The 26,555-nt window shown below is 34.6% G+C and overlaps 1 protein-coding gene and 1 pseudogene across 2 annotated transcripts; one reads left to right on the top strand and one right to left on the bottom strand.

The window, feature by feature from the left end:
• Positions 1 to 20,938: 20,938 nt before the first annotated feature.
• LOC139846648 (agamous-like MADS-box protein AGL65) lies at positions 20,939 to 25,092 on the top strand. Of its 2 annotated transcripts, XM_071836133.1 has the most exons (13): positions 20,939 to 21,082; positions 21,225 to 21,280; positions 21,416 to 21,601; positions 22,105 to 22,164; positions 22,263 to 22,281; positions 22,360 to 22,424; positions 22,526 to 22,541; positions 22,627 to 22,688; positions 22,883 to 22,979; positions 23,104 to 23,151; positions 23,520 to 23,650; positions 23,823 to 24,210; positions 24,631 to 25,092. In XM_071836133.1, the coding sequence occupies exons 3-13, from the start codon at positions 21,417 to 21,419 to the stop codon at positions 24,670 to 24,672; spliced, it is 1,113 nt and encodes a 370-aa protein (XP_071692234.1). In that variant the 5' UTR covers positions 20,939 to 21,082; positions 21,225 to 21,280; position 21,416; the 3' UTR covers positions 24,673 to 25,092. The 2 variants fall into 2 exon arrangements, with proteins under 2 accessions (XP_071692234.1, XP_071692235.1); XM_071836134.1 differs by lacking the exon at positions 21,225 to 21,280.
• Positions 24,932 to 26,112, bottom strand: LOC139846650 (chlorophyll a-b binding protein P4, chloroplastic-like; annotated as a pseudogene).
• Between the last annotated feature and the right edge of the window lie 443 nt (positions 26,113 to 26,555).

The following is a 26,555-nucleotide window of genomic DNA, read 5'->3' as shown; positions in this document are numbered from 1 at the left end:
CGATATCGAGCATTAGGATTATGATACACTATGACCTAACCTAACTTGATAGACATTTATTGACCAACATATGTTCTCTAGGTTGAGATCTACGATTATTTGATATTCCGAGTTTCAGTCACATTTTGGTGAACGACTTTATATGCTGCTGAGGTGAGTTTCATATGATCCCTTTTACTCAATATATTTTTGGGCTGAGAATACATGCGACTGTTTATACATACTGAAAATACTAGATTTATATGCGTGACTTTCATTTGCTCCCTTTTTAATTGCTTTTGCAATCTATATTTTTGGGCTGAGAATACATGCACTTTATTTTAAACGCAATGGATACAAGTACATACTAAATTCTACACCGAGTTTGAACCGAAAATCTCTTAGCTTTGGTAACTAGTAACTGCCGGTTATAAGAACTGGTGGGCGCGAGTAGTTATATATGGATCCATTGGGCTTGACATCCCCGTCTGTTCCAGGTAGAGAAACCCTAGCCTGAACTATAAAACAGACGTATGCTATTTGAGTTTAGTACACGTTGGTTTGCGTGTATTGTACATGTTGGTTGCATGTATGTTAAAACATGGGTACTTATTATAACGTTAAAGTTTAGCTACCAGGGTGCTCAATCTTGTAGAATATTTTGATAAACGTTTCTGGATGAAACAACTGAAATCTTGCGATCCACCTTAATATACAGATTATGCGAAACACTAAAACTATGAACTCACCAACCTTTGTGTTGACACTTGTTAGCATGTTTATTCTCAGGTTCCCTAGAAGTCTTCCGCTGTTTGCTTATATGCTAGACAAGCTATGTGCATGGAGTCTTACATGACATATTTTTCAAGGAAACGTTGCATTCACCAAATCATCACTATGTATCTTATTTTGACTGCATTGTCAACAGAAGTATTATTGTAAACTATTATTTACGGTGATTGTCTATATGTAGAAATCATCAGATGTCGAAAACCTTTGATTTAAATATTCATTTATGGTGTGCCTTTTCAAAAGAATGCAATGTTTACAAAACGTATCATATAGAGGTCAAATACCTCACAATGAAATCAATGAATGACGTATTGTCCATATGGATTTGGAGCGATCGTCACAATTAATCTCCAAATAAGATTAATCAACTTCCTAAGTCCCTTTAAGGAAGTAGATTACTAAGCTAGCCTATGCTTCTACTAATTGAAGTTACAAGACTTATACACATTGCAATGATGATCCTAACACAATACTAGGACATACATTACATTAAGTAAACTCACAACATAAATGATTTTGATTAGTAAGTTTACAACAACCCAATTCTATATCTATAAGATCATAGAATCTTCTCTTGCTTGATCACATTTGAGTAGTAATTGATTCACTTGTGATCACTGGAGATAAGCCTTTGAAATATGCAAGAGGGTCAGCTTCAAATGCTCTTAAATGTTTGCCTTTTATAGTGAGATTCAAAAAATAGCCGTTGACACACGGTTGCCTACACGGTCGACCGTGGTGCGACCGTTCCTGCTCCAGTCCAGATTAGGTATCCGTTGTATAGCCGTTTGACTCAAATTTGAACACCATATTTTGGCACCTTTACTCCTTCTAGCAGCTGCAAAAGAAACCAAACATCCTATACATGTACTATATGCATTAAGTGTGTGAGATTTGGCCTTAATGCATGAAAGTGACTAATCATTCCAAAAGTGGCAAACCCAACATTCTTGGAGAAGTGTCTTGATTGATATTTAGGGAAATTTCAGTTTGGTCAAGACTTAGTTAGTCACATTAATGTCTTTGGTTCAATTCTAAAGACTAGTCACTATGTCATTAACTTCCTAGTTTCAATTAATCACAAGTCATGTTCTTTTTAAGTTTAGTTAGAGATTAATTGAACAATGTCTCTATAATATAATCATGAAGCATGTAGAGACATCAAAGTTAAGTCATAAGCAATCACCCTTAGTTACTTAGACTAGATCAAATAGACAATTTACTATACTTTCATTGTGAACCATTTTACACTTAATGTATTGGAGTAGGTTAGTTACTTGAATCCTAACTAATGAGTACATAGCAAACATATTAATCAAGTTGACAAGTAACAAGTAATACTCACATAGCAAGACATAGTTATTTTAGGATCAATCATATAGATACTTGCACAACTTATAATTCAAGCACTTAATAAGTTTAATGTGCAATATAACACATTACATGTTTAATGTGTAAGCACACATTAATGTCCAACACATGTACAAAGGAAGAGCAATCTCTAGTTGAGACTTGGTGACCATCCTAAATGTATCTAAGTGCGTTTTAGGATTACAAGTCATTACTAGTTAACCTTGAGAGCATTGTTCCTCATTTAGCCTTAATTAATCAATAAGTCATTTCTAATAGCAATCATTGTTCTAGTGACATTGGCTTAAGTGTGTTGGTACTTGATGATCATACTAAGGATATCTAGATAAGAATTAAGATCACAAGTTGTTGATTAACACTTATGTGTTATGCCTAATCTTGGTTAATTTGTCATTAAGATGTCATTAGGCGTAATTAGTGTTTTTATGACCAAAACTTGGTTGAGTATGAAGAAGGCATCTATTCTAAGCATGTTGAGAAAGGTTTCATGAATTATAGATTTCGGGAACTAGTCAAACTTTATTTGGTCGAAAATGGTAACAGAGAAAACTGCGGTCGCACTGCGGTTGACCGTGGTGGCGACCGTGCAACTTCTTTTCACAAAACTGCGTTGCAATTTAGTTTGGGTTTTCACGGTTGACTATGCGTTCGACCGTACCTCGACCGTGTGTTTAGCTGAAGTTTTAATTTCATTATTTAACCTAAGTTTGACTTGGTCGTTTGCAATATAAAGTATGGATTAGTGAAGTTGCGTATTTTATGTTAAGATGTCAGTCATCACTTATGCATATGTATGTGTCATCATCAAAACATATTCTTTGGTTAATCACACTTTGATTAATCATACTTAAGTTTATCGTTTAGTGCATTAACCCACATTCAACCAACAGGTTTTATTGCCCTAATCATACTACAAGAATAGTCGAATCAAGAAATGTTGAGTTCATTGAGAATGGTGAAAATAGTGGGAGTGGGGGAAGAAATATTGAACTTGAAGAGAGTGTAAACACTCATAATTCTGATATTCCATTACCACCAAACATAGTAACTACACCATTATTAACTCAAAATGAGGATGGTTTTCCCGTTGTTAATGAATCACAACATAATGAGTTACCACATGTTACTCCTACCATCAATGAACAAACACATAATGAAGAAGAAAATCATTAACCCGATTCTCATCAACCATTACGAAGGTCTACTAGAGCTAGAAGATCTGCCAACTACGATGAGTTCATAGTCTACCTAAATGAGGTTGACTATGACTTAAGCAAAGTTGAAGATCACACTTCTTATAAAGAAACCATTACGAGCAATCAATCAACTCAATGGCTTGAAGCCATGCATGACTAGTTGAAGTCTATGGAAATAAATGATGTCTGGGAACTTACAGAATTACCAAATGGTGCAAAACCTGTTAGGTGTAAGTGGGTCTACAAGACAAAATTAGACCCAAAAGGCAACATTGAACGATATAAAGCACGGTTGGTTGCTAACTCAAAAGGAGGGAATAGATTATAATGAAACAGTTTGTCCTGTTTCGAGAAAAGAATCATTAAGGATCGATATGGCTTTAGTAGTTCATTATGAATTGGAATTGCATCAAATGGATGTTAAAACTGCATTCCTAAATGGTAACTTGCATGAAGATGTCTATATGACACAATCCGAAGGTTTTAAGGTTGAAGGTAAGGAACACATGGTTTGTAAGTTGAAAAGATCCATATATGGGTTGAAGCAAGGTTGGAGATCTCGGATCTCGGGGATGTAGTGACCCGAACTTTTCCATGTTTATATATATATTAAATGAAATTGTTATTTACATGATTAAGTGTTTCCAACATGTTAAGCAATCAAACTTGTTAAGACTTGATTAAGTGAAATAGGTTTCATATAGACAATTGACCACCCAAGTTGACCGGTGATTCACGAACGTTAAAACTTGTAAAAACTATATGATGACATATATATGGTTATATATATAGTTAGCATGATATTATGATAAGTAAACATATCATTAAGTATATTAAAAATGAACTACATATGTAAAAACAAGACTACTAACTTAATGATTTTGAAACGAGACATATATGTAACGATTATCGTTGTAACGACATTTAATGTATATATATCATATTAAGAGATATTTGTACATCATAATATCATGATAATATAATAATTTAAAATCTCATTTGATATTATAAACATTGGGTTAACAACATTTAACAAGATCGTTAACCTAAAGGTTTCAAAACAACACTTACATGTAACGACTAACGATGACTTAACGACTCAGTTAAAATGTATATACATGTAGTGTTTTAATATGTATTCATACACTTTTGAAAGACTTCAAGACACTTATCAAAATACTTCTACTTAACAAAAATGCTTACAATTACATCCTCGTTCAGTTTCATCAACAATTCTACTCGTATGCACCCGTATTCGTAATCGTACAATACACAGCTTTTAGATGTATGTACTATTGGTATATACACTCCAATGATCAGCTCTTAGCAGCCCATGTGAGTCACCTAATAAATGTTGGAACCATCATTTGGAAACTAGCATGAAATATCTCATAAGATTACAAAAATATGAGTAATCATTCATGACTTATTTACATGAAAACAAAATTACATATCCTTTATATCTAATCCATACAACAACGACCAAAAACACCTACAAACACTTTCATTCTTCAATTTTCTTCATCTAATTGATCTCTCTCAAGTTCTATCTTCAAGTTCTAAGTGTTCTTCATAAATTCTATAAGTTCTAGTTTCATAAAATCAAGAATACTTCCAAGTTTGCTAGCTTACTTCCAATCTTGTAGAGTGATCATCCAACCTCAATAAATCTTTCTTATTTAAATTAAGATATCTTTCTAATACAAGGTAATACTCATATTCAAACTTTAATTCAATTTCTATAACTATAACAATCTTATTTCGAGTGAAAATCTTACTTGAACTGTTTTCGTGTCATGATTCTGCTACAAGAACTTTCAAGCCATCCAAGGATCCTTTGAAGCTAGATCCATTTTTCTCATTTCCAGTAGCTTTATCTAGAAAACTTGAGGTAGTAATGATGTTCATAACATCATTCGATTCATACATATAAAGCTATCTTATTCGAAGGTTTAAACTTGTAATCACTAGAACATAGTTTAGTTAATTCTAAACTTGTTCGCAAACAAAAGTTAATTCTTCTAACTTGACTTTTAAAATCAACTAAACACATGTTATATATCTATATGATATGCTAACTTAATGATTTAAAACCTGGAAACACGAAAAACACCGTAAAACCGGATTTACGCCGTCGTAGTAACACCGCGGGCTGTTTTGGGTTAGTTAATTAAAAACTATGATAAACTTTGATTTAAAAGTTGTTCATCTGGGAAAATGATTTTTCTTATGAACATGAAACTATATCCAAAAATCATGGTTAAACTCAAAGTGGAAGTATGTTTTTCAAAATGGTCATCAAGACGTCGTTCTTTCGACTGAAATGACTACCTCTTACAAAAACGACTTGTAACTTATATTTCCGACTATAAACCTATACTTTTTCTGTTTAGATTCATAAAATATAGTTCAATATGAAACCATAGCAATTTGATTCACTCAAAACGGATTTAAAACGAAGAAGTTATGGGTAAAACAAGATTGGATAATTTTTCTTGTTGTAGCTACGTGAAAATTGGTAACAAATCTATATTAATCATATCCTAGCTAACTTATATTGTATTATACCTATATTCTAATATATTATGTAATCTTGGGATACCATAGACACGTATGCAAATGTTTTGACATATCATATCAACCCATGTGTATATATTATTTGGAACAACCATAGACACTCTATATGCAGTAATGTGGGAGTTAGCTATACAGGGTTGAGGTTGATTCCAAAAATATATATACTTTGAGTTGTGATCTAGCCTGAGACGTGTATACACTGGGTCGTGGATTGATTCAAGATAATATATATCAATTTTTTTCTGTACATCTAATTTTGGACAACTAGTTGTAGGTTACTAACGAGGACAGCTGACTTAATGAACTTAAAACATCAAAATGTATTAAAAGTGTTGTAAATATATTTTGAACATACTTTGATATATATGTACATATTTGTTATAGGTTCGTGAATCGACCAGTGGCAAAGTCTTACTTCCCGACGAAGTAAAAATCTGTGAAAGTGAGTTATAGTCCCACTTTTAAAATCTAATATTTTTGGGATGAGAATACATGCAGGTTTTATAAATGATTTACAAAATAGACACAAGTACGTGAAACTACATTCTATGGTTGAATTATCGAAATCGAATATGCCCCTTTTTATTAAGTCTGGTAATCTAAGAATTAGGGAACAGACACCCTAATTGACGCGAATCCTAAAGATAGATCTATTGGGCCTAACAAACCCCATCCAAAGTACCGGATGCTTTAGTACTTCGAAATTTATATCATATCCGAAGGGTGTCCCGGAATGATGGGGATATTCTTATATATGTATCTTGTTAATGTCGGTTACCAGGTGTTCACCATATGAATGATTTTTATCTCTATGTATGGGATGTATATTGAAATATGAAATCTTGTGGTCTATTGTTACGATTTGAGATATATAGGTTAAACCTATAACTCACCAACATTTTTGTTGACGTTTTAAGCATGTTTATTCTCAGGTGATTATTAAGAGCTTCTGCTGTCGCATACTTAAATAAGGACAAGATTTGGAGTCCATGCTTGTATGATATTGTGTAAAAACTGCATTCAAGAAACTTATTTCGTTGTAACATATTTGTATTGTAAACCATTATGTAATAGTCGTGTGTAAATAGGATATTTTAGATTATCATTATTTGATAATCTACGTAAAGCTTTTTAAACCTTTATTGATGAAATAAAGGTTGTGGTTTGTTTTAAAATGAATGCAGTCTTTGAAAAACGTCTCATATAGAGATCAAAACCTCGCAACGAAATCAATTAATATGGAATGTTTTTAATCAATAAGAACGGGACATTTCAGTTGGTATCCGAGCGTTGGTCTTAGAGAACCAGAATTTTGCATTAGTGTGTCTTATCGAGTTTGTTAGGATGCATTAGTGAGTCTGGACTTCGACCGTGTTTACTTGAAAAATGATTGTTTAATAAATTTTGTTGGAAACTATATATTTTTAACATGTGAATATTATGTGATATATTAATCTCTTAACGCGTTTGATATTATGTGATAGATGTCTACCTCTAGAACAAGTCCCATTGACTCACCTAATAATAATGAAGAGTCAAATGTAAATTAGAATGATTCGTGGACTGATTCACAAGTTCCCGAAGAGGAACCGGAAGAAGAGTCGGAACCGGAAGAAGAATCGAAACCGGAAGAAGAATCGGAACCGGAAGAAGAAATAGAACCAGTGGGGAAAATAATAAAACGGTTAAGTATAAGAAAATCCTCAACCAACCGACCAAAGTTAATTATGGTCAATGGTGTTTCCGCCAAGGAAGCAAAGTATTGGGAGGATTACCAATTCTCCGATGAATCGGATCCCGACAAGGATTCCGATGATGTTATAGAAATTACCCCAACACAATTTAATAAGGCAAAAGAGAACAATAAGGGAAAGGGCCTAAAAATAGAGAAATTTGATTCCAAACCCGATGAACTTTATATGTATCGTCAACACCCGTATTTCTTAAGTTGTGACAATAACCCGGGAACCTCTAAACCACCAGGTTTTTCTAAACCAATGTGGAAAACGACGGCTCGTATTAGGGGAACATCATATATCCCTAGAAACTTGGCAAAACGAACCAAAACCGAAGAAGAAGAAGAAACGAGCGAGTCGGAATAAGATAGTTGTATTCGTGTGGTGTAAAATATGTAATATAGTGTGCTTATGCTTTATGATATATGTAAAAATTGCTTGTATTAATAAGTATTTTTTTATGAATCTAACTCTTGTCTATTTTACAGTATAAAAACACAAAATGGATAGACAACCCAATATTTTAAGAGACCTACCCGGAGACATGATTGATGAAATCTTTTCTAGAGTCGGTCAGAATTCCTCGGCACAACTATTTAAGGCGAGATCAGTTTGTAAGACATTCGAAGAACGTTCCAAGAATGCCTTAGTTTATAAAAGGCTTTCGTTCGAAAGATGGGGGATATCACATTGGGAAATCCATAAGTTACGATGTGTTTACTTTGACGCATATATTGCGGGGAACCCAAATGGTATTTTACGCAACGGGTTAAGAAATTATTTTGACTCAATATATCCGAATATAGGACTTCGTGATTTAGAAAAAGCGGCTAACATGCAACATAAAGAAGCATGTTATGCTTATGGGTTAGTAATGTTCGCTTCTCACCAAAGTGAGAACAAGAACATCGGGCTACAACTATTAAACAAAACGTTCCCACAAGTGACGGAGTTGGTAATTGGGGTAAGAAATGAGGTTTTTAGGTTATTACGAGACTGTTGGTCATTACGTAACCTTCATCCTTTTGATGAAGTTACAACACATTGTCTTACTATCGGTCACAACGGTTATGTTCCACAAAACCAAGGATGGAAAGTGGTATTAGTAAAACCAGAATGCATGACTTGTTTCTGGACGTATGAATTACGTGTCTTTATTGCCTTTGTTGAACGCCTTATTTATTAACTAGAATTATCTTCGCAACTACTTTGTATCAAAGTTTTATGTGCTATATTTCATGCTATATGTAAAATAGTGGTATTGTAAGTTTGCAAGTTATTGTATAAAGGCTTGAATATGATATATTTTTTTGTTTTTTTTTGTTTTTGTGATTAGTTTTTCATATAGAATTGTAGTAGTTGAAATAGTATGTTAGCTACAAAGTATGAACTTAACGGGTAGGTACTACTCGAATTAAAGAGTATAAAACGCTAATATGAAGAAAGAGCTTTTATAAATAAGTTCATATTACGCTACGAAATACTATTGACTACTCTTGATATTCTATATGATTAACTCGTTTCATTTGACTATTTTGAAAGAAATGGCACCGACTACTAGACATACCTTGAATATGAGCGAAGAGGAATTTCGTGCCTTTCTTGCTTCAAACATAGTCGCAGTACAGGCTGCGCTAAAAACCAACAATAACCTTGGATCTAGCAGTACAAGAAATCGTGTAGGATGCACCTACAAAGAATTCACTCCCTGCAAACCTTTGGAATTTGATGGAACCAAAGGACCGATCGGATTGAAACGGTGGACCGAGAAGGTCGAATCGGTGTTTGCCATAAGTAAGTGTACTGAAGAAGACAAAGTGAAGTACGCTACGCATACCTTCACAGGTTCTGCGTTAACATGGTGGAATACCTATCTAGAGCAAGTGGGACAAGATGATGCTTACGCACTACCGTGGTCAGCATTCAAGCACTTGATGAACGAGAAGTACCACCCCGGAACCGAGGTCAATAAGCTCAAGACAGAACTTAGAGGGTTACGAACCCAAGGATTTGATATTACCACGTACGAAAGACGATTCATAGAATTATGCCTATTGTGTCCGGGAGCGTTCGAAGATGAGGAAGAGAAGATCGACGCGTTTGTAAAAGGATTACCGGAAAGAATCCAAGAAGATATAAGTTCACACGAGCCCGCCTCCATACAACAGGCATGTAGAATGGCTCACAAACTAGTGAACCAAATTGAAGAAAGAATTAAAGAACAGACTGCTGAAGAGGCCAATGTGAAGCAAGTCAAAAGAAAGTGGGAGGAAAACGGTGATAAGAATCACCAATACAACAACAACATCAATTACAACAAAAATCGCAACAACTATCCCAACAATCGCAACATCAATCGCAACTACAACAAACGGCCCAACAACAACAACAACAATAACAACAACAGCAACAACAGCAACTACAACAATCATCCCAACAACAATAATAACTGCAACAACAACAACAACAATCAGAAGCAGCTATGCCAAAGGTGTGAAAAGTATCACTCGGGGTTCTGCACTAAATTTTGCAACAAGTGTAAAAGAAATGGTCATAGCACGGTGAAGTGTGAGGTCTACGGACCAGGGGTTAACATAACGAAAGGAACAAATGGTGTCGGAACCAGTAATGGCGGAGCAAGTAGTGTCGGAGCAAGTTATGCCAATGTAGTTTGTTATAAATGTGGAAAACCGGGCCACATTATTAGAAATTTCCCGAACCAGGAGAACACGAATGGACAAGGCCGCGGAAGAGTTTTCAATATTAATGCGGCAGAGGCACAGGAAGACCCGGAGCTTGTTACGGGTACGTTTCTTATTGACAATAAATCTGCTTACGTTTTATTTGATTCGGGTGAGGATAGAAGCTATATGAGTAGAGATTTTTGTGCTAAATTAAGTTGTCCATTGACGCCTTTGGATAGTAAATTTTTACTCGAATATTAGCAAATGGTAAATTAATTTCAGCAGATAATATATGTCGGAATCGAGAAATTAAACTGGTTAGCGAAACATTTAAGATTGACTTGATACCAGTAGAGTTAGAGAGTTTTGATGTGATAATCGGTATGGACTGGTTGAAAGAAGTGAAAGCAGAGATCATTTGTTACAAAAATGCAATTCGCATTATACGAGAAAAAGGAAAACCCTTAATGGTGTACGGAGAAAAGGGCAACACGAAGCTACATCTTATTAGTAATTTGAAGGCACAAAAACTAAAAAGAAAAGGTTGCTATGATGTTCTAGCACACGTCGAGAAAGTACAAACTGAAGAAAAGAGCATCAATGATGTTCCCGTCGTAAAAGAATTTCCCGATGTATTTCCGAAAGAATTACCGGGATTACCCCCACATCGATCCGTTGAATTTCAAATAGATCTTGTACCAGGAGCTGCACCAATAGCTCGTGCTCCTTACAGACTCGCACCCAGCGAGATGAAAGAACTGTAAAACCAATTACAAGAACTTTTAGAGCGTGGTTTCATTCGACCAAGCACATCACCGTGAGGAGCTCTTGTTTTGTTTGTCAAGAAGAAAGATGGTACATTCAGGTTGTGTATCGACTACCGAGAGTTGAATAAACTTACCATCAAGAACCGCTATCCACTACCGAGAATCGACGACTTATTTGATCAACTACAAGGCTCGTCTGTTTATTCAAAGATTGACTTACGTTCCGGGTATCATCAAATGCGGGTGAAAGAAGATATTCCAAAGACTGCTTTCAGAACACGTTACGGTCATTACGAGTTTATGGTCATGCCATTTGGTTTAACTAATGCACCAGCTGTGTTCATGGACCTTATGAACCGAGTGTGTGGACCATACCTTGACAAGTTTGTCATTGTTTTCATTGATGACATACTTATTTACTCAAAGAATGACCAAGAACACGGTGAACATTTGAGAAAGGTGTTAGAAGTATTGAGGAAGGAAGAATTGTATGCTAAGTTTTCAAAGTGTGCATTTTGGTTGGAAGAAGTTCAATTCCTCGATCACATAGTGAACAAAGAAGGTATTAAGGTGGATCCGGCAAAGATAGAAACTGTTGAAAAGTGGGAAACTCCGAAACACATACGCCAGTTTTTAGGACTAGCTGGTTACTACAGAAGGTTCATCCAAGACTTTTCCAGAATAGCAAAACCCTTGACTGCATTAACGCATAAAGGGAAGAAATTTGAATGGAAGGATGAACAAGAGAAAGTGTTTCAGTTATTGAAGAAAAAGCTAACTACGGCACCTATATTGTTATTGCCTGAAGGGAATGATGATTTTGTGATTTATTGTGACGCATCAAAGCAAGGTCTCGGTTAATGCAACGAACGAAGGTGATTGCTTATGCGTCTAGACAATTGAAGATTCACAAACAAAATTATACGACGCATGATTTGGAATTAGGCGCGGTTGTTTTTGCATTAAAGACTTGGAGGCACTACTTATATGGGGTCAAAAGTATTATATATACCGACCACAAAAGTCTTCAACACATATTTAATCAGAAACAACTGAATATGAGGTAGCGTAGGTGGATTGAATTGTTGAATGATTACGACTTTGAGATTCGTTACCACCCGGGGAAGGCAAATGTGGTAGCCGATGCCTTGAGCAGGAAGGACAGAGAACCCATTCGAGTAAAATCTATGAATATAATGATTCACAATAACCTTACTACTCAAATAAAGGAGGCGCAACAAGGAGTTTTAAAAGAGGAAAATTTAAAGGATGAAATACCCAAAGGATCGGAGAAGCATCTTAATATTCGGGAAGACAGAACCCGGTATAGGGCTGAAAGGATTTGGGTACCAAAATTTGGAGATATGAGAGAAATGGTACTTAGAGAAGCTCATAAAACCAGATACTCAATACATCCTGGAACGGGGAAGATGTACAAGGATCTCAAGAAACATTTTTGGTGGCCGGGTATGAAAGCCGATGTTGCTAAATACGTAGGAGAATGTTTGACGTATTCTAAGGTCAAAGATGAGCATCAGAAACCATCAGGTCTACTTCAACAACCCGAAATCCCGGAATGGAAATGGGAAAACATTACAATGGATTTCATCACTAAATTGTCAAGGACTGCAAGTGGTTTTGATACTATTTGGGTAATAGTTGATCATCTCACCAAATCAGCACACTTCCTGCCAATAAGAAAAGATGACAAGATGGAGAAGTTAGCACGACTGTATTTGAAGGAAGTCGTCTCCAGACATGGAATGCCAATCTCTATTATCTCTGATAGGGATGACAGATTTATTTCAAGATTCTGGCAGACATTACAGCAAGCATTAGGAACTCGTCTAGACATGATTACTGCCTATCATCCACAAACTAATGGACAGAGCGAAAGGACGATACAAACGCTTGAAGACATGCTACGAGCATGTGTTATTGATTTCGGAAACAGTTGGGATCGACATCTACCGTTAGCAGAATTTTTCTACAACAACAGCTACCATTCAAGCATTGAGATGGCCCCGTTTGAAGCACTTTAAGGTAGAAAGTGCAGGTCTTCAATTTGTTGGAGTGAAGTGGGGGATAGACAGATTACGGGTCCGAAGATAATACAAGAAACTACCGAGAAGATCATCCAAATTCAACAACGGTTGAAAACCGCCCAAAGTCGACAAAAGAGCTACGCTGACATTAAAAGAAAAGATATAGAATTTGAAATTGGAGAGATGGTCATGCTTAAAGTTGCACCTTGGAAAGGCGTTGTTCGATTTGGTAAACGAGGGAAATTAAATTCAAGGTATATCGGACCATTCAAGATTATTGATCGTGTCGGACCAGTAGCTTACCGACCTGAGTTACCTCAACAACTCGCTGCTGTACATAACACTTTCCACGTCTCGAATTTGAAGAAATGTTTTGCTAAAGAAGATCTCACTATTCCGTTAGATGAAATTCAAATCAACGAAAAACTTCAATTCATCGAAGAACCCGTCGAAATAATGGATCGTGAGGTTAAAAGACTTAAGCAAAACAAGATACCAATTGTTAAGGTTCGATGGAATGCTCGTAGAGGACCCGAGTTCACCTGGGAATGAGAAGATCAGATGAAGAAGAAATACCCGCATTTATTTCCAGAAGATACGTCAACACCTCCAACTGCTTAAAATTTCGGGACGAAATTTATTTAACTGGTAGGTACTGTAGTGACCCGAACTTTTCCATGTTTATATATATATTAAATGAAATTGTTATTTACATGATTAAGTGTTTCCAACATGTTAAGCAATCAAACTTGTTAAGACTTGATTAATTGAAATAGGTTTCATATAGACAATTGACCACCCAAGTTGACCGGTGATTCACGAACGTTAAAACTTGTAAAAACTATATGATAACATATATATGGTTATATATATAGTTAAAAATGAACAACATATGTAAAAACAAGACTACTAACTTAATGATTTTGAAACGAGACATATATGTAACGATTATCGTTGTAACGACATTTAATGTATATATATCATATTAAGAGATATTCGTACATCATAATATCATGATAATATAATAATTTAAAATCTTATTTGATATTATAAACATTGGGTTAACAACATTTAACAAGATCGTTAACCTAAAGGTTTCAAAACAACACTTACATGTAACGACTAACGATGACTTAACGACTCAGTTAAAATGTATATACATGTAGTGTTTTAATATGTATTCATACACTTTTGAAAGACTTCAAGACACTTATCAAAATACTTCTACTTAACAAAAATTCTTACAATTACATCCTCGTCCAGTTTCATCAACAATTCTACTCGTATGCACCGTATTCGTACTCGTACAATACACAGCTTTTAGATGTATCTACTATTGGTATATACACTCCAATGATCAGCTCTTAGCTGCCCATGTGAGTCACCTAACACATGTGGGAAACATAATTTGGCAACTAGCATGAAATATCTCATAAGATTACAAAAATATGAGTAATCATTCATGACTTATTTACATGAAAATAAAATTACATATCCTTTATATCTAATCCATACACCAACGACCAAAAACACCTATAAACACTTTCATTCTTCAATTTTCTTCATCTAGTTAATCTCTCTCAAGTTCTATCTTCAAGTTCTAAGTGTTCTTCATAAATTCTACAAGTTCTAGTTTCATAAAATCAAGAATACTTCCAAGTTTGCTAGCTTACTTCCAATCTTGTAGAGTGATCATCCAACCTCAAGAAATCTTTCTTATTTATAGTAAGATATCTTTATAATACAAGGTAATACTCATATTCAAACTTTGATTCAATTTCTATAACTATAACAATCTTATTTCGAGTGAAAATCTTACTTGAACTGTTTTCGTGTCATGATTCTGCTTCAAGAACTTTCAAGCCATCCAAGGATCCTTTGAAGCTAGATCCATTTTTCTCATTTCCAGTAGCTTTATCCAGAAAACTTGAGGTAGTAATGATGTTCATAACATCATTCGATTCATACATATAAAGCTATCTTATTCGAAGGTTTAAACTTGTAATCACTAGAACATAGTTTAGTTAATTCTAAACTTGTTCGCAAACAAAAGTTAATTCTTCTAACTTGACTTTTAAAATCAACTAAACACATGTTCTATATCTATATGATATGCTAACTTAATGATTTAAAACCTGGAAACACGAAAAACACCGTAAAACCGGATTTACGCCGTCGTAGTAACACCGCGGGCTGTTTTGGGTTAGTTAATTAAAAACTATGATAAACTTTGATTTAAAAGTTGTTCTTCTGGGAAAATGATTTTTCTTATGAACATGAAACTATATCCAAAAATCATGGTTAAACTCAAAGTGGAAGTATGTTTTTCAAAATGGTCATCAAGACATCGTTCTTTCGACTGAAATGACTACCTCTTACAAAAATGACTTGTAACTTATATTTCCGACTATAAACCTATACTTTTTCTGTTTATATTCATAAAATAGAGTTCAATATGAAACCATAGCAATTTGATTCACTCAAAACGGATTTAAAACGAAGAAGTTATGGGTAAAACAAGATTGGATAATTTTTCTTGTTGTAGCTACGTGAAAATTGGTAACAAATCTATATTAATCATATCCTAGCTAACTTATATTGTATTATACATGTATTCTAATATATTATGTAATCTTGGGATACCATAGACACGTATGTAAATATTTTGACATATCATATCGACCCATGTGTATATATTATTTGGAACAACCATAGACACTCTATATACAGTAATGTGGGAGTTAGCTATACAGGGTTGAGGTTGATTCCAAAAACATATATACTTTGAGTTGTGATCTAGCCTGAGATGTGTATACACTGGGTCGTGGATTGATTCAAGATAATATATATCAATTTTTTTCTGTACATCTAATTTTGGACAACTAGTTGTAGGTTACTAACGAGGATAGCTGACTTAATGAACTTAAAACATCAAAATGTATTAAAAGTGTTGTAAATATATTTTGAGCATACTTTGATATATATGTACATATTTGTTATAGGTTCGTGAATCGACCAGTGGCCAAGTCTTACTTCCCGACGAAGTAGAAATCTGTGAAAGTGAGTTATAGTCCCACTTTTAAAATCTAATATTTTTGGGATGAGAATACATGCAGGTTTTATAAATGATTTACAAAATAGACACAAGTACGTGAAACTACATTCTATGGTTGAATTATCGAAATCGAATATGCTCCTTTTTATTAAGTCTGGTAATCTAAGAATTAGGGAACAGACAACCTAATTGACGCGAATCCTAAAGATAGATCTATTGGGCCTAACAAACCCCATCCAAAGTACCGGATGCTTTAGTACTTCGAAATTTATATCATATCCGAAGGATGTCCCGGAATGATGGGGATATTCTTATATATGCATCTTGTTAATGTCGGTTACCAGGTGTTCACCATATGAATGCTTTTTATCTCTATGTATGGAATGTATATTGAAATATGAAATCTTGTGGTCTATTGTTACGATTTGATATATATAGGTTAAACCTATAACTCACCAACATTTTTGTTGACGTTTTAAGCATGTTTATTCTCAGGTGATTATTAAGAGCTTCCGCTGTCGCATACTTAAATAAGGACAAGATTTGGAGTCCATGCTTGTATGATATTGTGTAAAAACTGCATTCAAGAAACTTATTTCGTTGTAACATATTTGTATTGTAAACCATTATGTAATAGTCGTGTGTAAATAGGATATTTTAGATTATCATTATTTGATAATCTACGTAAAGCTTTTTAAACCTTTATTGATGAAATAAAGGTTATGGTTTGTTTTAAAATGAATGCAGTCTTTGAAAAACGTCTCATATAGAGGTCAAAACCTCGCAACGAAATCAATTAATATGGAACGTTTTAAATCAATAAGAACGGGACATTTCAGGGGAGATCTCTTTTGGACATTTTTTGGGAGATCTCGGCATCTCGGAAAAATCTCGGGGAGATCTCGGGCGTTGACTTACGTTGACTTTTTAGTTTTTTAAATATAAATATATATAAATAAATAAATATATGTACATTTATATAAATTTTTACGAGATTTTAAAAGTAAATCGAAGAAATGAGAGAGAAAATCCGAAAAATCACGTGATCTTAATAGAAAATTCAAGAAATGAGCGAGAAAATTCGAGAAATCGTGGCTTTGACCAAGTTTGACCTCGCTGAACGAGAAATCTCGGGAGATGGACATCTCGTCTCGGCGACCTTCCAAAAACGAGATCTCGGGGAGAAATAAGGAGATTTACAACACTGGGTTGAAGCAAGCTTCTCGAAAATGGTATCTGAAATTTCATGAGGTTATTGATAAATTTCAGTTCAAGAAAAACGCAGTGGATCAATGTATATACCTTAAGATCAGTGGGAGCAAATTTACTATCCTAGTATTATACGTTGATGATATTCTTTTGGCATGTAATGATAAAGATATGTTGTATGAAACCAAAAGGTTTCTTTCAAGTAATTTTGACATGAAAGATCTCGGAGAAGCCTCTTATGTAATTGGCATTGAAATACACCGAGATAGGTCTCGTGGCGTTCTGGGTTTGTCACAAAGGGCTTATATTGAGAAAGTCCTTAAGAAATACAAAATGCATAATTGCTCACCATCAGTTGCCCCTGTCGTGAAGGGTGATCGTTTTGGCTCATTTCAATGTCCTAAAAATGAGTTGAAACGCGAAGAGATGAGACTTATACCGTATGCTTCAGTTGTAGGAAGTCTTGTATACGCTCAAGTTTGTACGCGTCCCAATATTGCTTACATAACGGCCATGCTTGGACGTTATCAATCCAATCCAGGAATGGATCATTGGAAAGCAGCCAAAAAGGTTTTGCGATATCTTCAAGGAACTAAGGATTTAATGTTGACTTATCGAAGAACGGATAACCTTGAAGTCATGGGTTACTCGGACTTCGATTTTTCCAAATGTAAGGATGATAAGAAATCCACCTCCGAGTACATTTTTATGCTTTCAGGGGGTCCTATTTCATGGAAGAGTCATAAGCAAGAATTAACCACCACTTCTACCATGATGGCCGAGTATGTTGCATGCTATCACGCTACTAGTCATGCTATTTTGCTCAAGAACTTAATTTCTGGACTAAAGGTGGTTGACTCCATATCACGACCCATTAGACTATACTGTGACAATAGTGCTGCTGTTAGTTTCTCAAATAGCACTAGTTCTAGTAGAGCTGGTTTATATCTCGACACTAAGTACTTGTACGTTCGAGAAAGAGTTGAAGAAAAGAGTATTGCCATTGAGTATGTACGCACTAATGACATGTTGGCTGATCCACTTACAAAAGGTTTACCTCCCAAGCTCTTTCTAGAGCATGTTGCCGGCATGGGATTATGTAATAACCTAGCTTAAGGATTACGTTCTTTTCTATTATGTTTTATCCATATCATATCGAAGTTTGTTATTCTCTACTTTGTGCACATTGTGAGATATTATTAACAAACGATTATTAATGAATCATTATTATGAATGGATTTTTTTTTTGTTGGTTACCACTTATATTCTAATTACCATTCGAATTCATTATGGATTATGAATATTAAAAATTATGTGAATGACTAACTGTATAATTGATAGGGGTCCTGTATCGAAAATGATACAAGTGACTATATCGGTTTGCGTTAGAAATTATACCTAATCACGCTTATTTGTTAAATCAATTAATTGGCCAAAATATTTACGAACCATTAATAGGTATACGGCCAAGTGGGAGAATGTTAGATTTATTTTATTCCTACATTATATGTCCTATAACCTATTAATGTATTGATTTAATATACCTTATATTATTAGACTTTAATAATGAGCTTATTAATTTATGAGACTCTTTACATGGCATAAGCTCTAATAATTATCCATAATGTAGCTCTTAACTAGTCTTGATGAAAGACTTTTGAGTTGCTACTCCTTAATGATAAGGAGTTGATCCCTAACTTGTCCTCTTATATAAATAGGAGCTTATGCACACTCCATGATAAACTAATAAGAACAACACTTACTAATAAACTAATTCCATCAACTAAGTATAAAAGGTTATAAGTAGAAGATCAAGCATCCACACTTTGCCAAATGACTACCTCATCTTTTCACTCAAGTAAGTCTTATGACTTAATATATATTATGAATTACATGATTATGATGTATCTAACATCATGTCCCTACATTATGAAATTAACCATCGAATATGGACGGGTTTGGATTGCGAGTTATCAAAACTTAACTTTATAGATATATAGATAATAAATTGATTTTAGTTAACAAAACCCATATATTGATAATTGGTCCATCTCGACTCCATCTCTGCGTATAATAAGTCGGTCAACGGTTAAAAGTCGGGTCAAATGCGGGAAAGATCGTTTCAACGCCGCTCAAAAATCAAAAATTCGGTTAAAGTCTGTCAAATCAATTAAAATTAACGTAGTTTAGTGTTAAAATTTTGTATTATATTAGCGGTAATAGTGACTATAGGTACAAACTGATCAGCGACAATTTTTTGTCTTTAAAATATGCTTTTATATACTCCCTCTGTCCAATGTCTATTATTCAGTATCCCTTTTATGATGTCATAAATTAATTGTCTACTTCCTTTAATGGAAAATAATAATGTGATAAATCTCTTTTGTACCCTTACTTTATACATGTAAGACAAAAAGATGGTTAAATAGTAAGGGGTAAAACTGAAAAGTTAACAGAAAAGTACATGTGTCAGATACTTTTTCTTAAACTGTGTGTTTTTCGTTTAGGGACAATAGATTTGGGACGGAGGGAGTATATATATATATATATATATATATATATATATATATATATATATATATATATATATATATATATATATATATATATATATATATAAGTCAACGTCCGACACGAACCCCGTCTCGATCTCGTCTCACACCTTTTTCAACCTTATTTGTAACTAACCAATACTTGTCTCGGTAAAAAATACTTTAGGTAATACAGTACAAAATAAGGACTTTAGATGTAATATTCTTTTATCCAAGGGACTATTTATGAAACTAATAACCAAATGACTATTTATGAAATTAAGATGCGATGTCGTTGCCGACGTAGCTGACTTGTTTGCTTCGGAAAATTAGGTCCCGGGATTAGTGTTATTGGGTTGTCCAGTGGGCGTGACTAAAGTGCGATTCTCGAAGAGTGAAGGGTGCGATGTTTGGATTCAGGTATATATGTATTGTTAGATTAGTGTACGGTGGTGTTTGTGTATGTTTGTGTTTAGGTATCAAATGTGGTTGATCTCAAATGCTCATTCTTATTCTCGTGTATGTAGAGTGAGCTTCAATGGTTAGGGTTGAATTTTAGTTGTGTCTGTAAATGTAGTTCATCAGTAACTTGCGTTGTAGCTTATGTGGTAGTGATCTGCCTCTCTTAGCAAGAGCTGAGGAGTTCGACTCTCATGGAGTGCACCATTGCACACAAGGTTTCCCCTTAACTCTCGAATTTCACCCAATGGTGCCTTCCTATCGCATTGCGGGGGCAGTGGGGGATGAGGGTTTTACCGCACATGCCCTCAGATTGTGCCGAATTTTTTTGCTGGTCAGCAGTTGGTGACAGATTATGCAACTGTGGAAGATAAACGCGTGGTTGGTTTAATCCTTTGATGATCCCAAACTACTATTACAAAAAAAAAGTTTATGAAATTAAGAATTTCATTTTCATACTTACGTAATAACTATGAAGTCATCGGTCTCTTCACCGCTTAATTCGAACGTCATACCCGCGCGAAACACCATCACCATCACCAGTTTCTCTCATTCACGCGTAATAATAATCGTCATCTATACCTGTATTTATACATTTTTATTAAATAAAAAAATTGTGACAAATATCCGGTTATACCGCTCCGTGGTGACGATCGCAACCTCCGTAATCGCCGCAGAAGTGTAAGCCCTTTTCCCCTCTTTTTCTCTGTCTCACGTTTATGTAATAATTAATTAATTCATCTCATTTTTAAATGAATTTGAGTTCTGGTTGCATCATATTTGCTTTCACATCTCTCAATTTTATGCAATTTTTAATAATCAGAAACCATCAATCATAATTTCCGGAATCAATTCCTGACCATCATAACTTTTTTATAGGTATATTCAGCTATTCAATCAACAGCTGTTACGTTATTTGAATTATTATATTCATTTTTTGATGATTTGATACAATATATATGCTCTTTTCCTAATTTAGGTTTAGGTGATGTAATAGTTTTGGTTTGATTGCAGTATGGGGAGGGTGAAGCTGAAAATTAAGAGATTAGAAAACATTAGCAATCGACAAGTGACGTTTTCGAAACGAAGAAATGGAATCTTAAAGAAAGCGAAAGAATTGTCGGTGTTATGTGATATTGATATTGTCCTTCTCATGTTTTCTCCAACCGGAAAGCCTACATTATTCACCGGACAACGCAGGTTATTATTTCCTTCTCGTTTCAGTATCTCGGGATTCAACAAATTGTATTCTGTAACTGCAAATGTATCTTATGTGTTAGCTTAAACGAATAGTAGTGTTAGGAAAAGATTTCCTATTGTTAGGAAAAGATTTCCTATTTATTATAATTGATTGGATAAAATCGGTAGTTTGTAAAAATCCCTTAATTAGTGGGATTTGCATTTATCTAGGAGATTTAGTTTCCTAATTCTTATCCCCAAGACTCTATAAATAAAGAGATCTTGGGGTGAGGTTAGTTGTCTTTGCCTGCAGCAAGAACCGATCTCATAACTTTGAGATCGTCTATCCTCTGTTTTTCATTGTTTATGTTATTCATTTATTCAATAAAATGTTAAACTTTGAGAAACTTCTTTTGTTCTTCGTTTCCGCACTAAGCTAATGTTTAATTCTTTTGCTTGATCGACGTTATGGGGTCTATCAAGTAGTATTGGTTTGTGCTTAACCGTAAATCTTATATCTTCAGTAATATCGATGAGGTTATTGCAAAGTTTGCTCGACTAACACCACAAGAAAGAGCAAAAAGGTGCATGCTTTATCCCTTTTTGAGAAACCTTTGTTGAATTTGAATTTTAAACAGAGTTTGATCAGTTTTTTTTTTTTTTTTCATTTAACTATTTATAGGAAATTGGAGAGCCTCGAAGTAAGATTGCTATCCGGATAAAACTGTACATTTTTCTGTGTAGTTATAGTATTGTTTGTTGATCTTTTGAGCATACAGGCTTTGAAGAAAACGTTCAAGAAGTTGGACCATGATATAAATATTCAAGACTTCAATGGTGCAAGGTTGTTGACGGTTCATCTAAGGTTTTTGTATGATTCTTTTATCTTTATTTCTATTGTTACACAACTGATATTGCGTTCTTTTGGTTTGGTTGTTTTTGCAGCAGTCAATCTGCTGAGGTAACAAGATACTCCACTCATTTACTTAATATCTTGAAAATTACATCAGTCGATGATATATCTCAATAGTTAATATCGTTTTCAGGATTTAAGCAACCATGCAATAATGTTACGATCTCAACTTGTGGACTTACATAAGCGACTAAGGTACCCTTCAAACTATTAAATGTTGAAGTGTTGTGTAATCCTTTACTGGTTGTGTGATTTCATTGATTTAAAAGTCAAATGTTCTTATTGTTTCAAATGTCAAATTAGATGTAATCCGTTTCGTTTTAGCTATCCCTGGTGGATTTAACTGCCAATATGGCTCTTATTTACTTTCAATGCATCTTTTTGATTAGTTATTGGAGTAATTCAGACAAGATCGAGAATATTGAACATCTTAAGCAGATGGAAGATTCCTTAAGGAAATCACTTGACCGAATTCGTATGCACAAGGTATTATATGACCAACCTTAACATCATTACGCCTTTCATTTCACCTAATGAGCCTCTTACGTATATTTATGCCGACTACTAGTTGTATAATTTGGTTTTTGATAAAACTAATGGCATTTGGCAGGAAAATTTTGGACAACAAAAGCTTTTTCAACTAGATTGCACGACCCAGGTATTATAACTTGTTGATTATTCTCATTTTGGTTATCCATACATATTGTTAGAGGTGGCAAATTGGGTCGAGGTTCGAAAGACTTCTGCCCAAAATATTCAAGTCGTTATAAATAACTAGCAAAATCGGTATCAATTCTAATTTTTTTTAATTGTTTTGATTAAATGATTTAACTTTATAAAAGATTTTATGTACAAAACTACATTTTGGTTGACTTTTATCCTACCTATTTGACCATTTCGGTACGTTTTTCTTAACTTAATTATTCTTATTATAATTATATATACAAATATACAAATTGCCTCCGCCAATGATATATTATATATTATATATTGTATACTGATTAACAAAAAAATGTTGCATTACAGTTCCAAAATGGGTTGCAGCTGCCACTAATGATAGCGAATACTCAAGATGATCATAACTTACCATGGCAGCTTCCGAATAACGAAAATCAAAATTTTATCTTACCAGAGAAACAGAATTACATTCCTCCAAGGTAACCCAAATCGAGCCATTCATAACTGAATGGGTGAAAATCGCCTCCTCTGCCTATTTACAAGTAGTTATTTATGTTAAATTATGACATTTCATACATCGATATTATGAGAATTTACTCGTGACCTCCAATATGTTCTGGGATTATAATAAATCTATGGTTTATATTTCAGAGATGCAGAGTGTGATGGGGTTTCCATTCCGAACTATTCCGGTTTGTTTGGTTCAATTAAAGATCTAGAGATGGATGGACCTGGAAAAGTCAACCGCACAACGCAAGATGGTCATTTGGCTGAACTGTGTAGCACGTCGAACTTGAGACCAGAATTTTGTGACCAATTCCCGTTTCATCCGTACGGTAATATCAATTTTGCACAACCAAAAGAAATGAGGACCGAAACATCGTCAACGACTATGCGAGGATTCCTCGATTATGCAACGAACTGCAACTTCGAGATGCCAAGACCTGTTTATGATAACAATATGGGTCATGCTTGGAATCATGAACCCGGACCTTCTCATGTTTCCATGATGGATGCAAACCCGTACTCTCAACCACAGGTGAGACTTCAAAAGTAGGAGTAAGATTCTCTATGCATATACTTGTAAATGGTTCAATGTCGTTGTGTTTTATCTTTATACAGTGAAATGGGTGAAACTTGAAAAGAAAACATATTAGAAGGAAACAGGTCAAACGTTGTCCAAATGTATTCTTATAGCTTTGAATGTCCTGAATCGTTATATACAAGAATTTAAGTTATTCTTTAAAACAGGCTTTGTATTCTTTATTTGACACACTTGTTGTAAAAAAGATTCGGCAAAAGTATTCTTGGCCGACTTGACCTATACAAAAGCACCCATTTTGACCCATTACTTACGGGTGAACCAACCCATTTTACCACTTCTAGTCAAAATCATCTTGTTCAATGCTTGAGTATATTTTTTTTTTTGATTTTGTGAAGATTATATGTTTTGTTGCAGCAACCGGCTACGACTCATCTAATGACAAATAACCAATGCTGAAGGATTGTGCACATTTCACATGTACGTACAACTTTTACACAGAAAGATTCGCATGGTTTTCTCAAATTTGTTTCAAGAATCATAATATAGGTCAATTAGTGTCTTTTATATTTGTATAGTATAGTATAGTATTACTATGAATTATAAAGTATTAATGCATCTCATAGTTTATTTGGGTTTTTATTTTGCCAAATCAAGCCTTTTACTTTACGCTAATAGGTGGTGACAATAAGTTTAAATAAACAATAAATTACCATATCACATTCCTCTATACATTAAAAACATAGCTTAGATCTACGGTCACAACCCATACTCGAAGCAAGGCAAAACAACATACTTTACTTTAGCTAAAGCGTTTTTAGTTTGCTGATAGCGTTTGGACAACGGTGTTATGCCATGAGTCTGAGAGGTGATGCAATAGGTTGTCAAATGGCCCTTTTCCTGTCACGTTTTGCTGAACCACGAACCCCAAGAACGCCAACATAGCCAATCTCCCTGAGATTATAATAGGAAATTTTTACCTTTATTGCTACTGAAATAATGTAGCTGTAATCATATTTGACCCACGGATCATATATAAAAGTTAACTTTTTGTTTGTAAAACAGTGTCAAAAATCTACCCAACCTGGCCTGAACCAATTTGCCCGTTTCGACATGTTATCCAACCCTATCAACGATTAGTTGTATTTATGGTAAGATGGTAATTAATTAATTATATTACCATTTGCAAGCTCTTTCTCCTTGGCGTCAGCAGTTGGAGCAAAGTTAAGTGGGTTGAAAATGCCACCTGGGTACCCGACTTCATTAAGAGGCAAACTTTAGCTTTCAAAGATAGGATCTTCATTAACACTTCCTGGGTTCTTGATGTCTTGCCATCTTCTGATTTCAACATAGTGAAACAATATGAATTCGATCACGAATTGACGAATAAGGTTGATGATGATGCAAAATATTCTGACTTTCCAGCATCGTACCATTTAGGAACATTAAGTATGCGGTATGCCTATGTTTGTAAAAACCTCAGGTAGTAACATTCCAGCCACACCCAACATGGCCCATCGTCCGTTCACAAGCTCGGCTTGCACGAACCACTTTAAATTCCCAGGGTCTTCGGCTAGCCTCAATGGGTCAAACCCATTGTCGCCTGGAAGACTGAAAAGTGGAAACACATCACAGTTAGTTCTCATGTGTTATGGTGATTATAGTTCGTATAGTACAACTTTCGATGCATATTACTTTCCGTTGAGGTAACCGGGTGAGGCTAGCCCAGGTAACCATTGGCCCCTTTTTTGCTTGAATCTTGAAAGAAGCAGATGAGTAAGTATTGGCAGGTTTTAAAGATAACTACTTGTTTAACTTCCCTGATGATCCTGTTAGGAATCCGGTCCGTGATGCACACGGTCTGAAAAGTGCAACCGGAGTTTGTGTGACTGTTGCCATACTTTGCGGTGAAACTTTGGATAGAGATGAACAAGGATTTACAAAAAAAGAAGAAAAAAAAGTGAGTTGAGAAAATGTGTAATGTGTTGGAGTGACCCGAACTTTTCCATGTTAATATATATTAAATGAAATTGTTATTTACATGATTAAGTGTTTCCAACATGTTAAGCAATCAAACTTGTTAAGACTTGATTATTTGAAATGAGTTTCATGTAGACAATTGACCACCCAAGTTGACCGGCGATTCACGAACGTTAAAACTTGTAAAAACGACATGACGATATATATATGGATATACATATAGTTAACATGAGATTATGATAAGTAAGTATCTCCATAAGTATATTAACAATGAGTTATATACATAAAAATGAGACTACTAAGTTAAGAAACTCGAAACGATATATATAACGATTATCGTTATTACAACGTCTTACTAAATA

Source organism: Rutidosis leptorrhynchoides, chromosome 5 (assembly GCF_046630445.1).
Source record: "Rutidosis leptorrhynchoides isolate AG116_Rl617_1_P2 chromosome 5, CSIRO_AGI_Rlap_v1, whole genome shotgun sequence".
NCBI lineage: Eukaryota > Viridiplantae > Streptophyta > Magnoliopsida > Asterales > Asteraceae > Rutidosis > Rutidosis leptorrhynchoides.
This window is presented reverse-complemented; position numbering and strand designations above follow the sequence as displayed.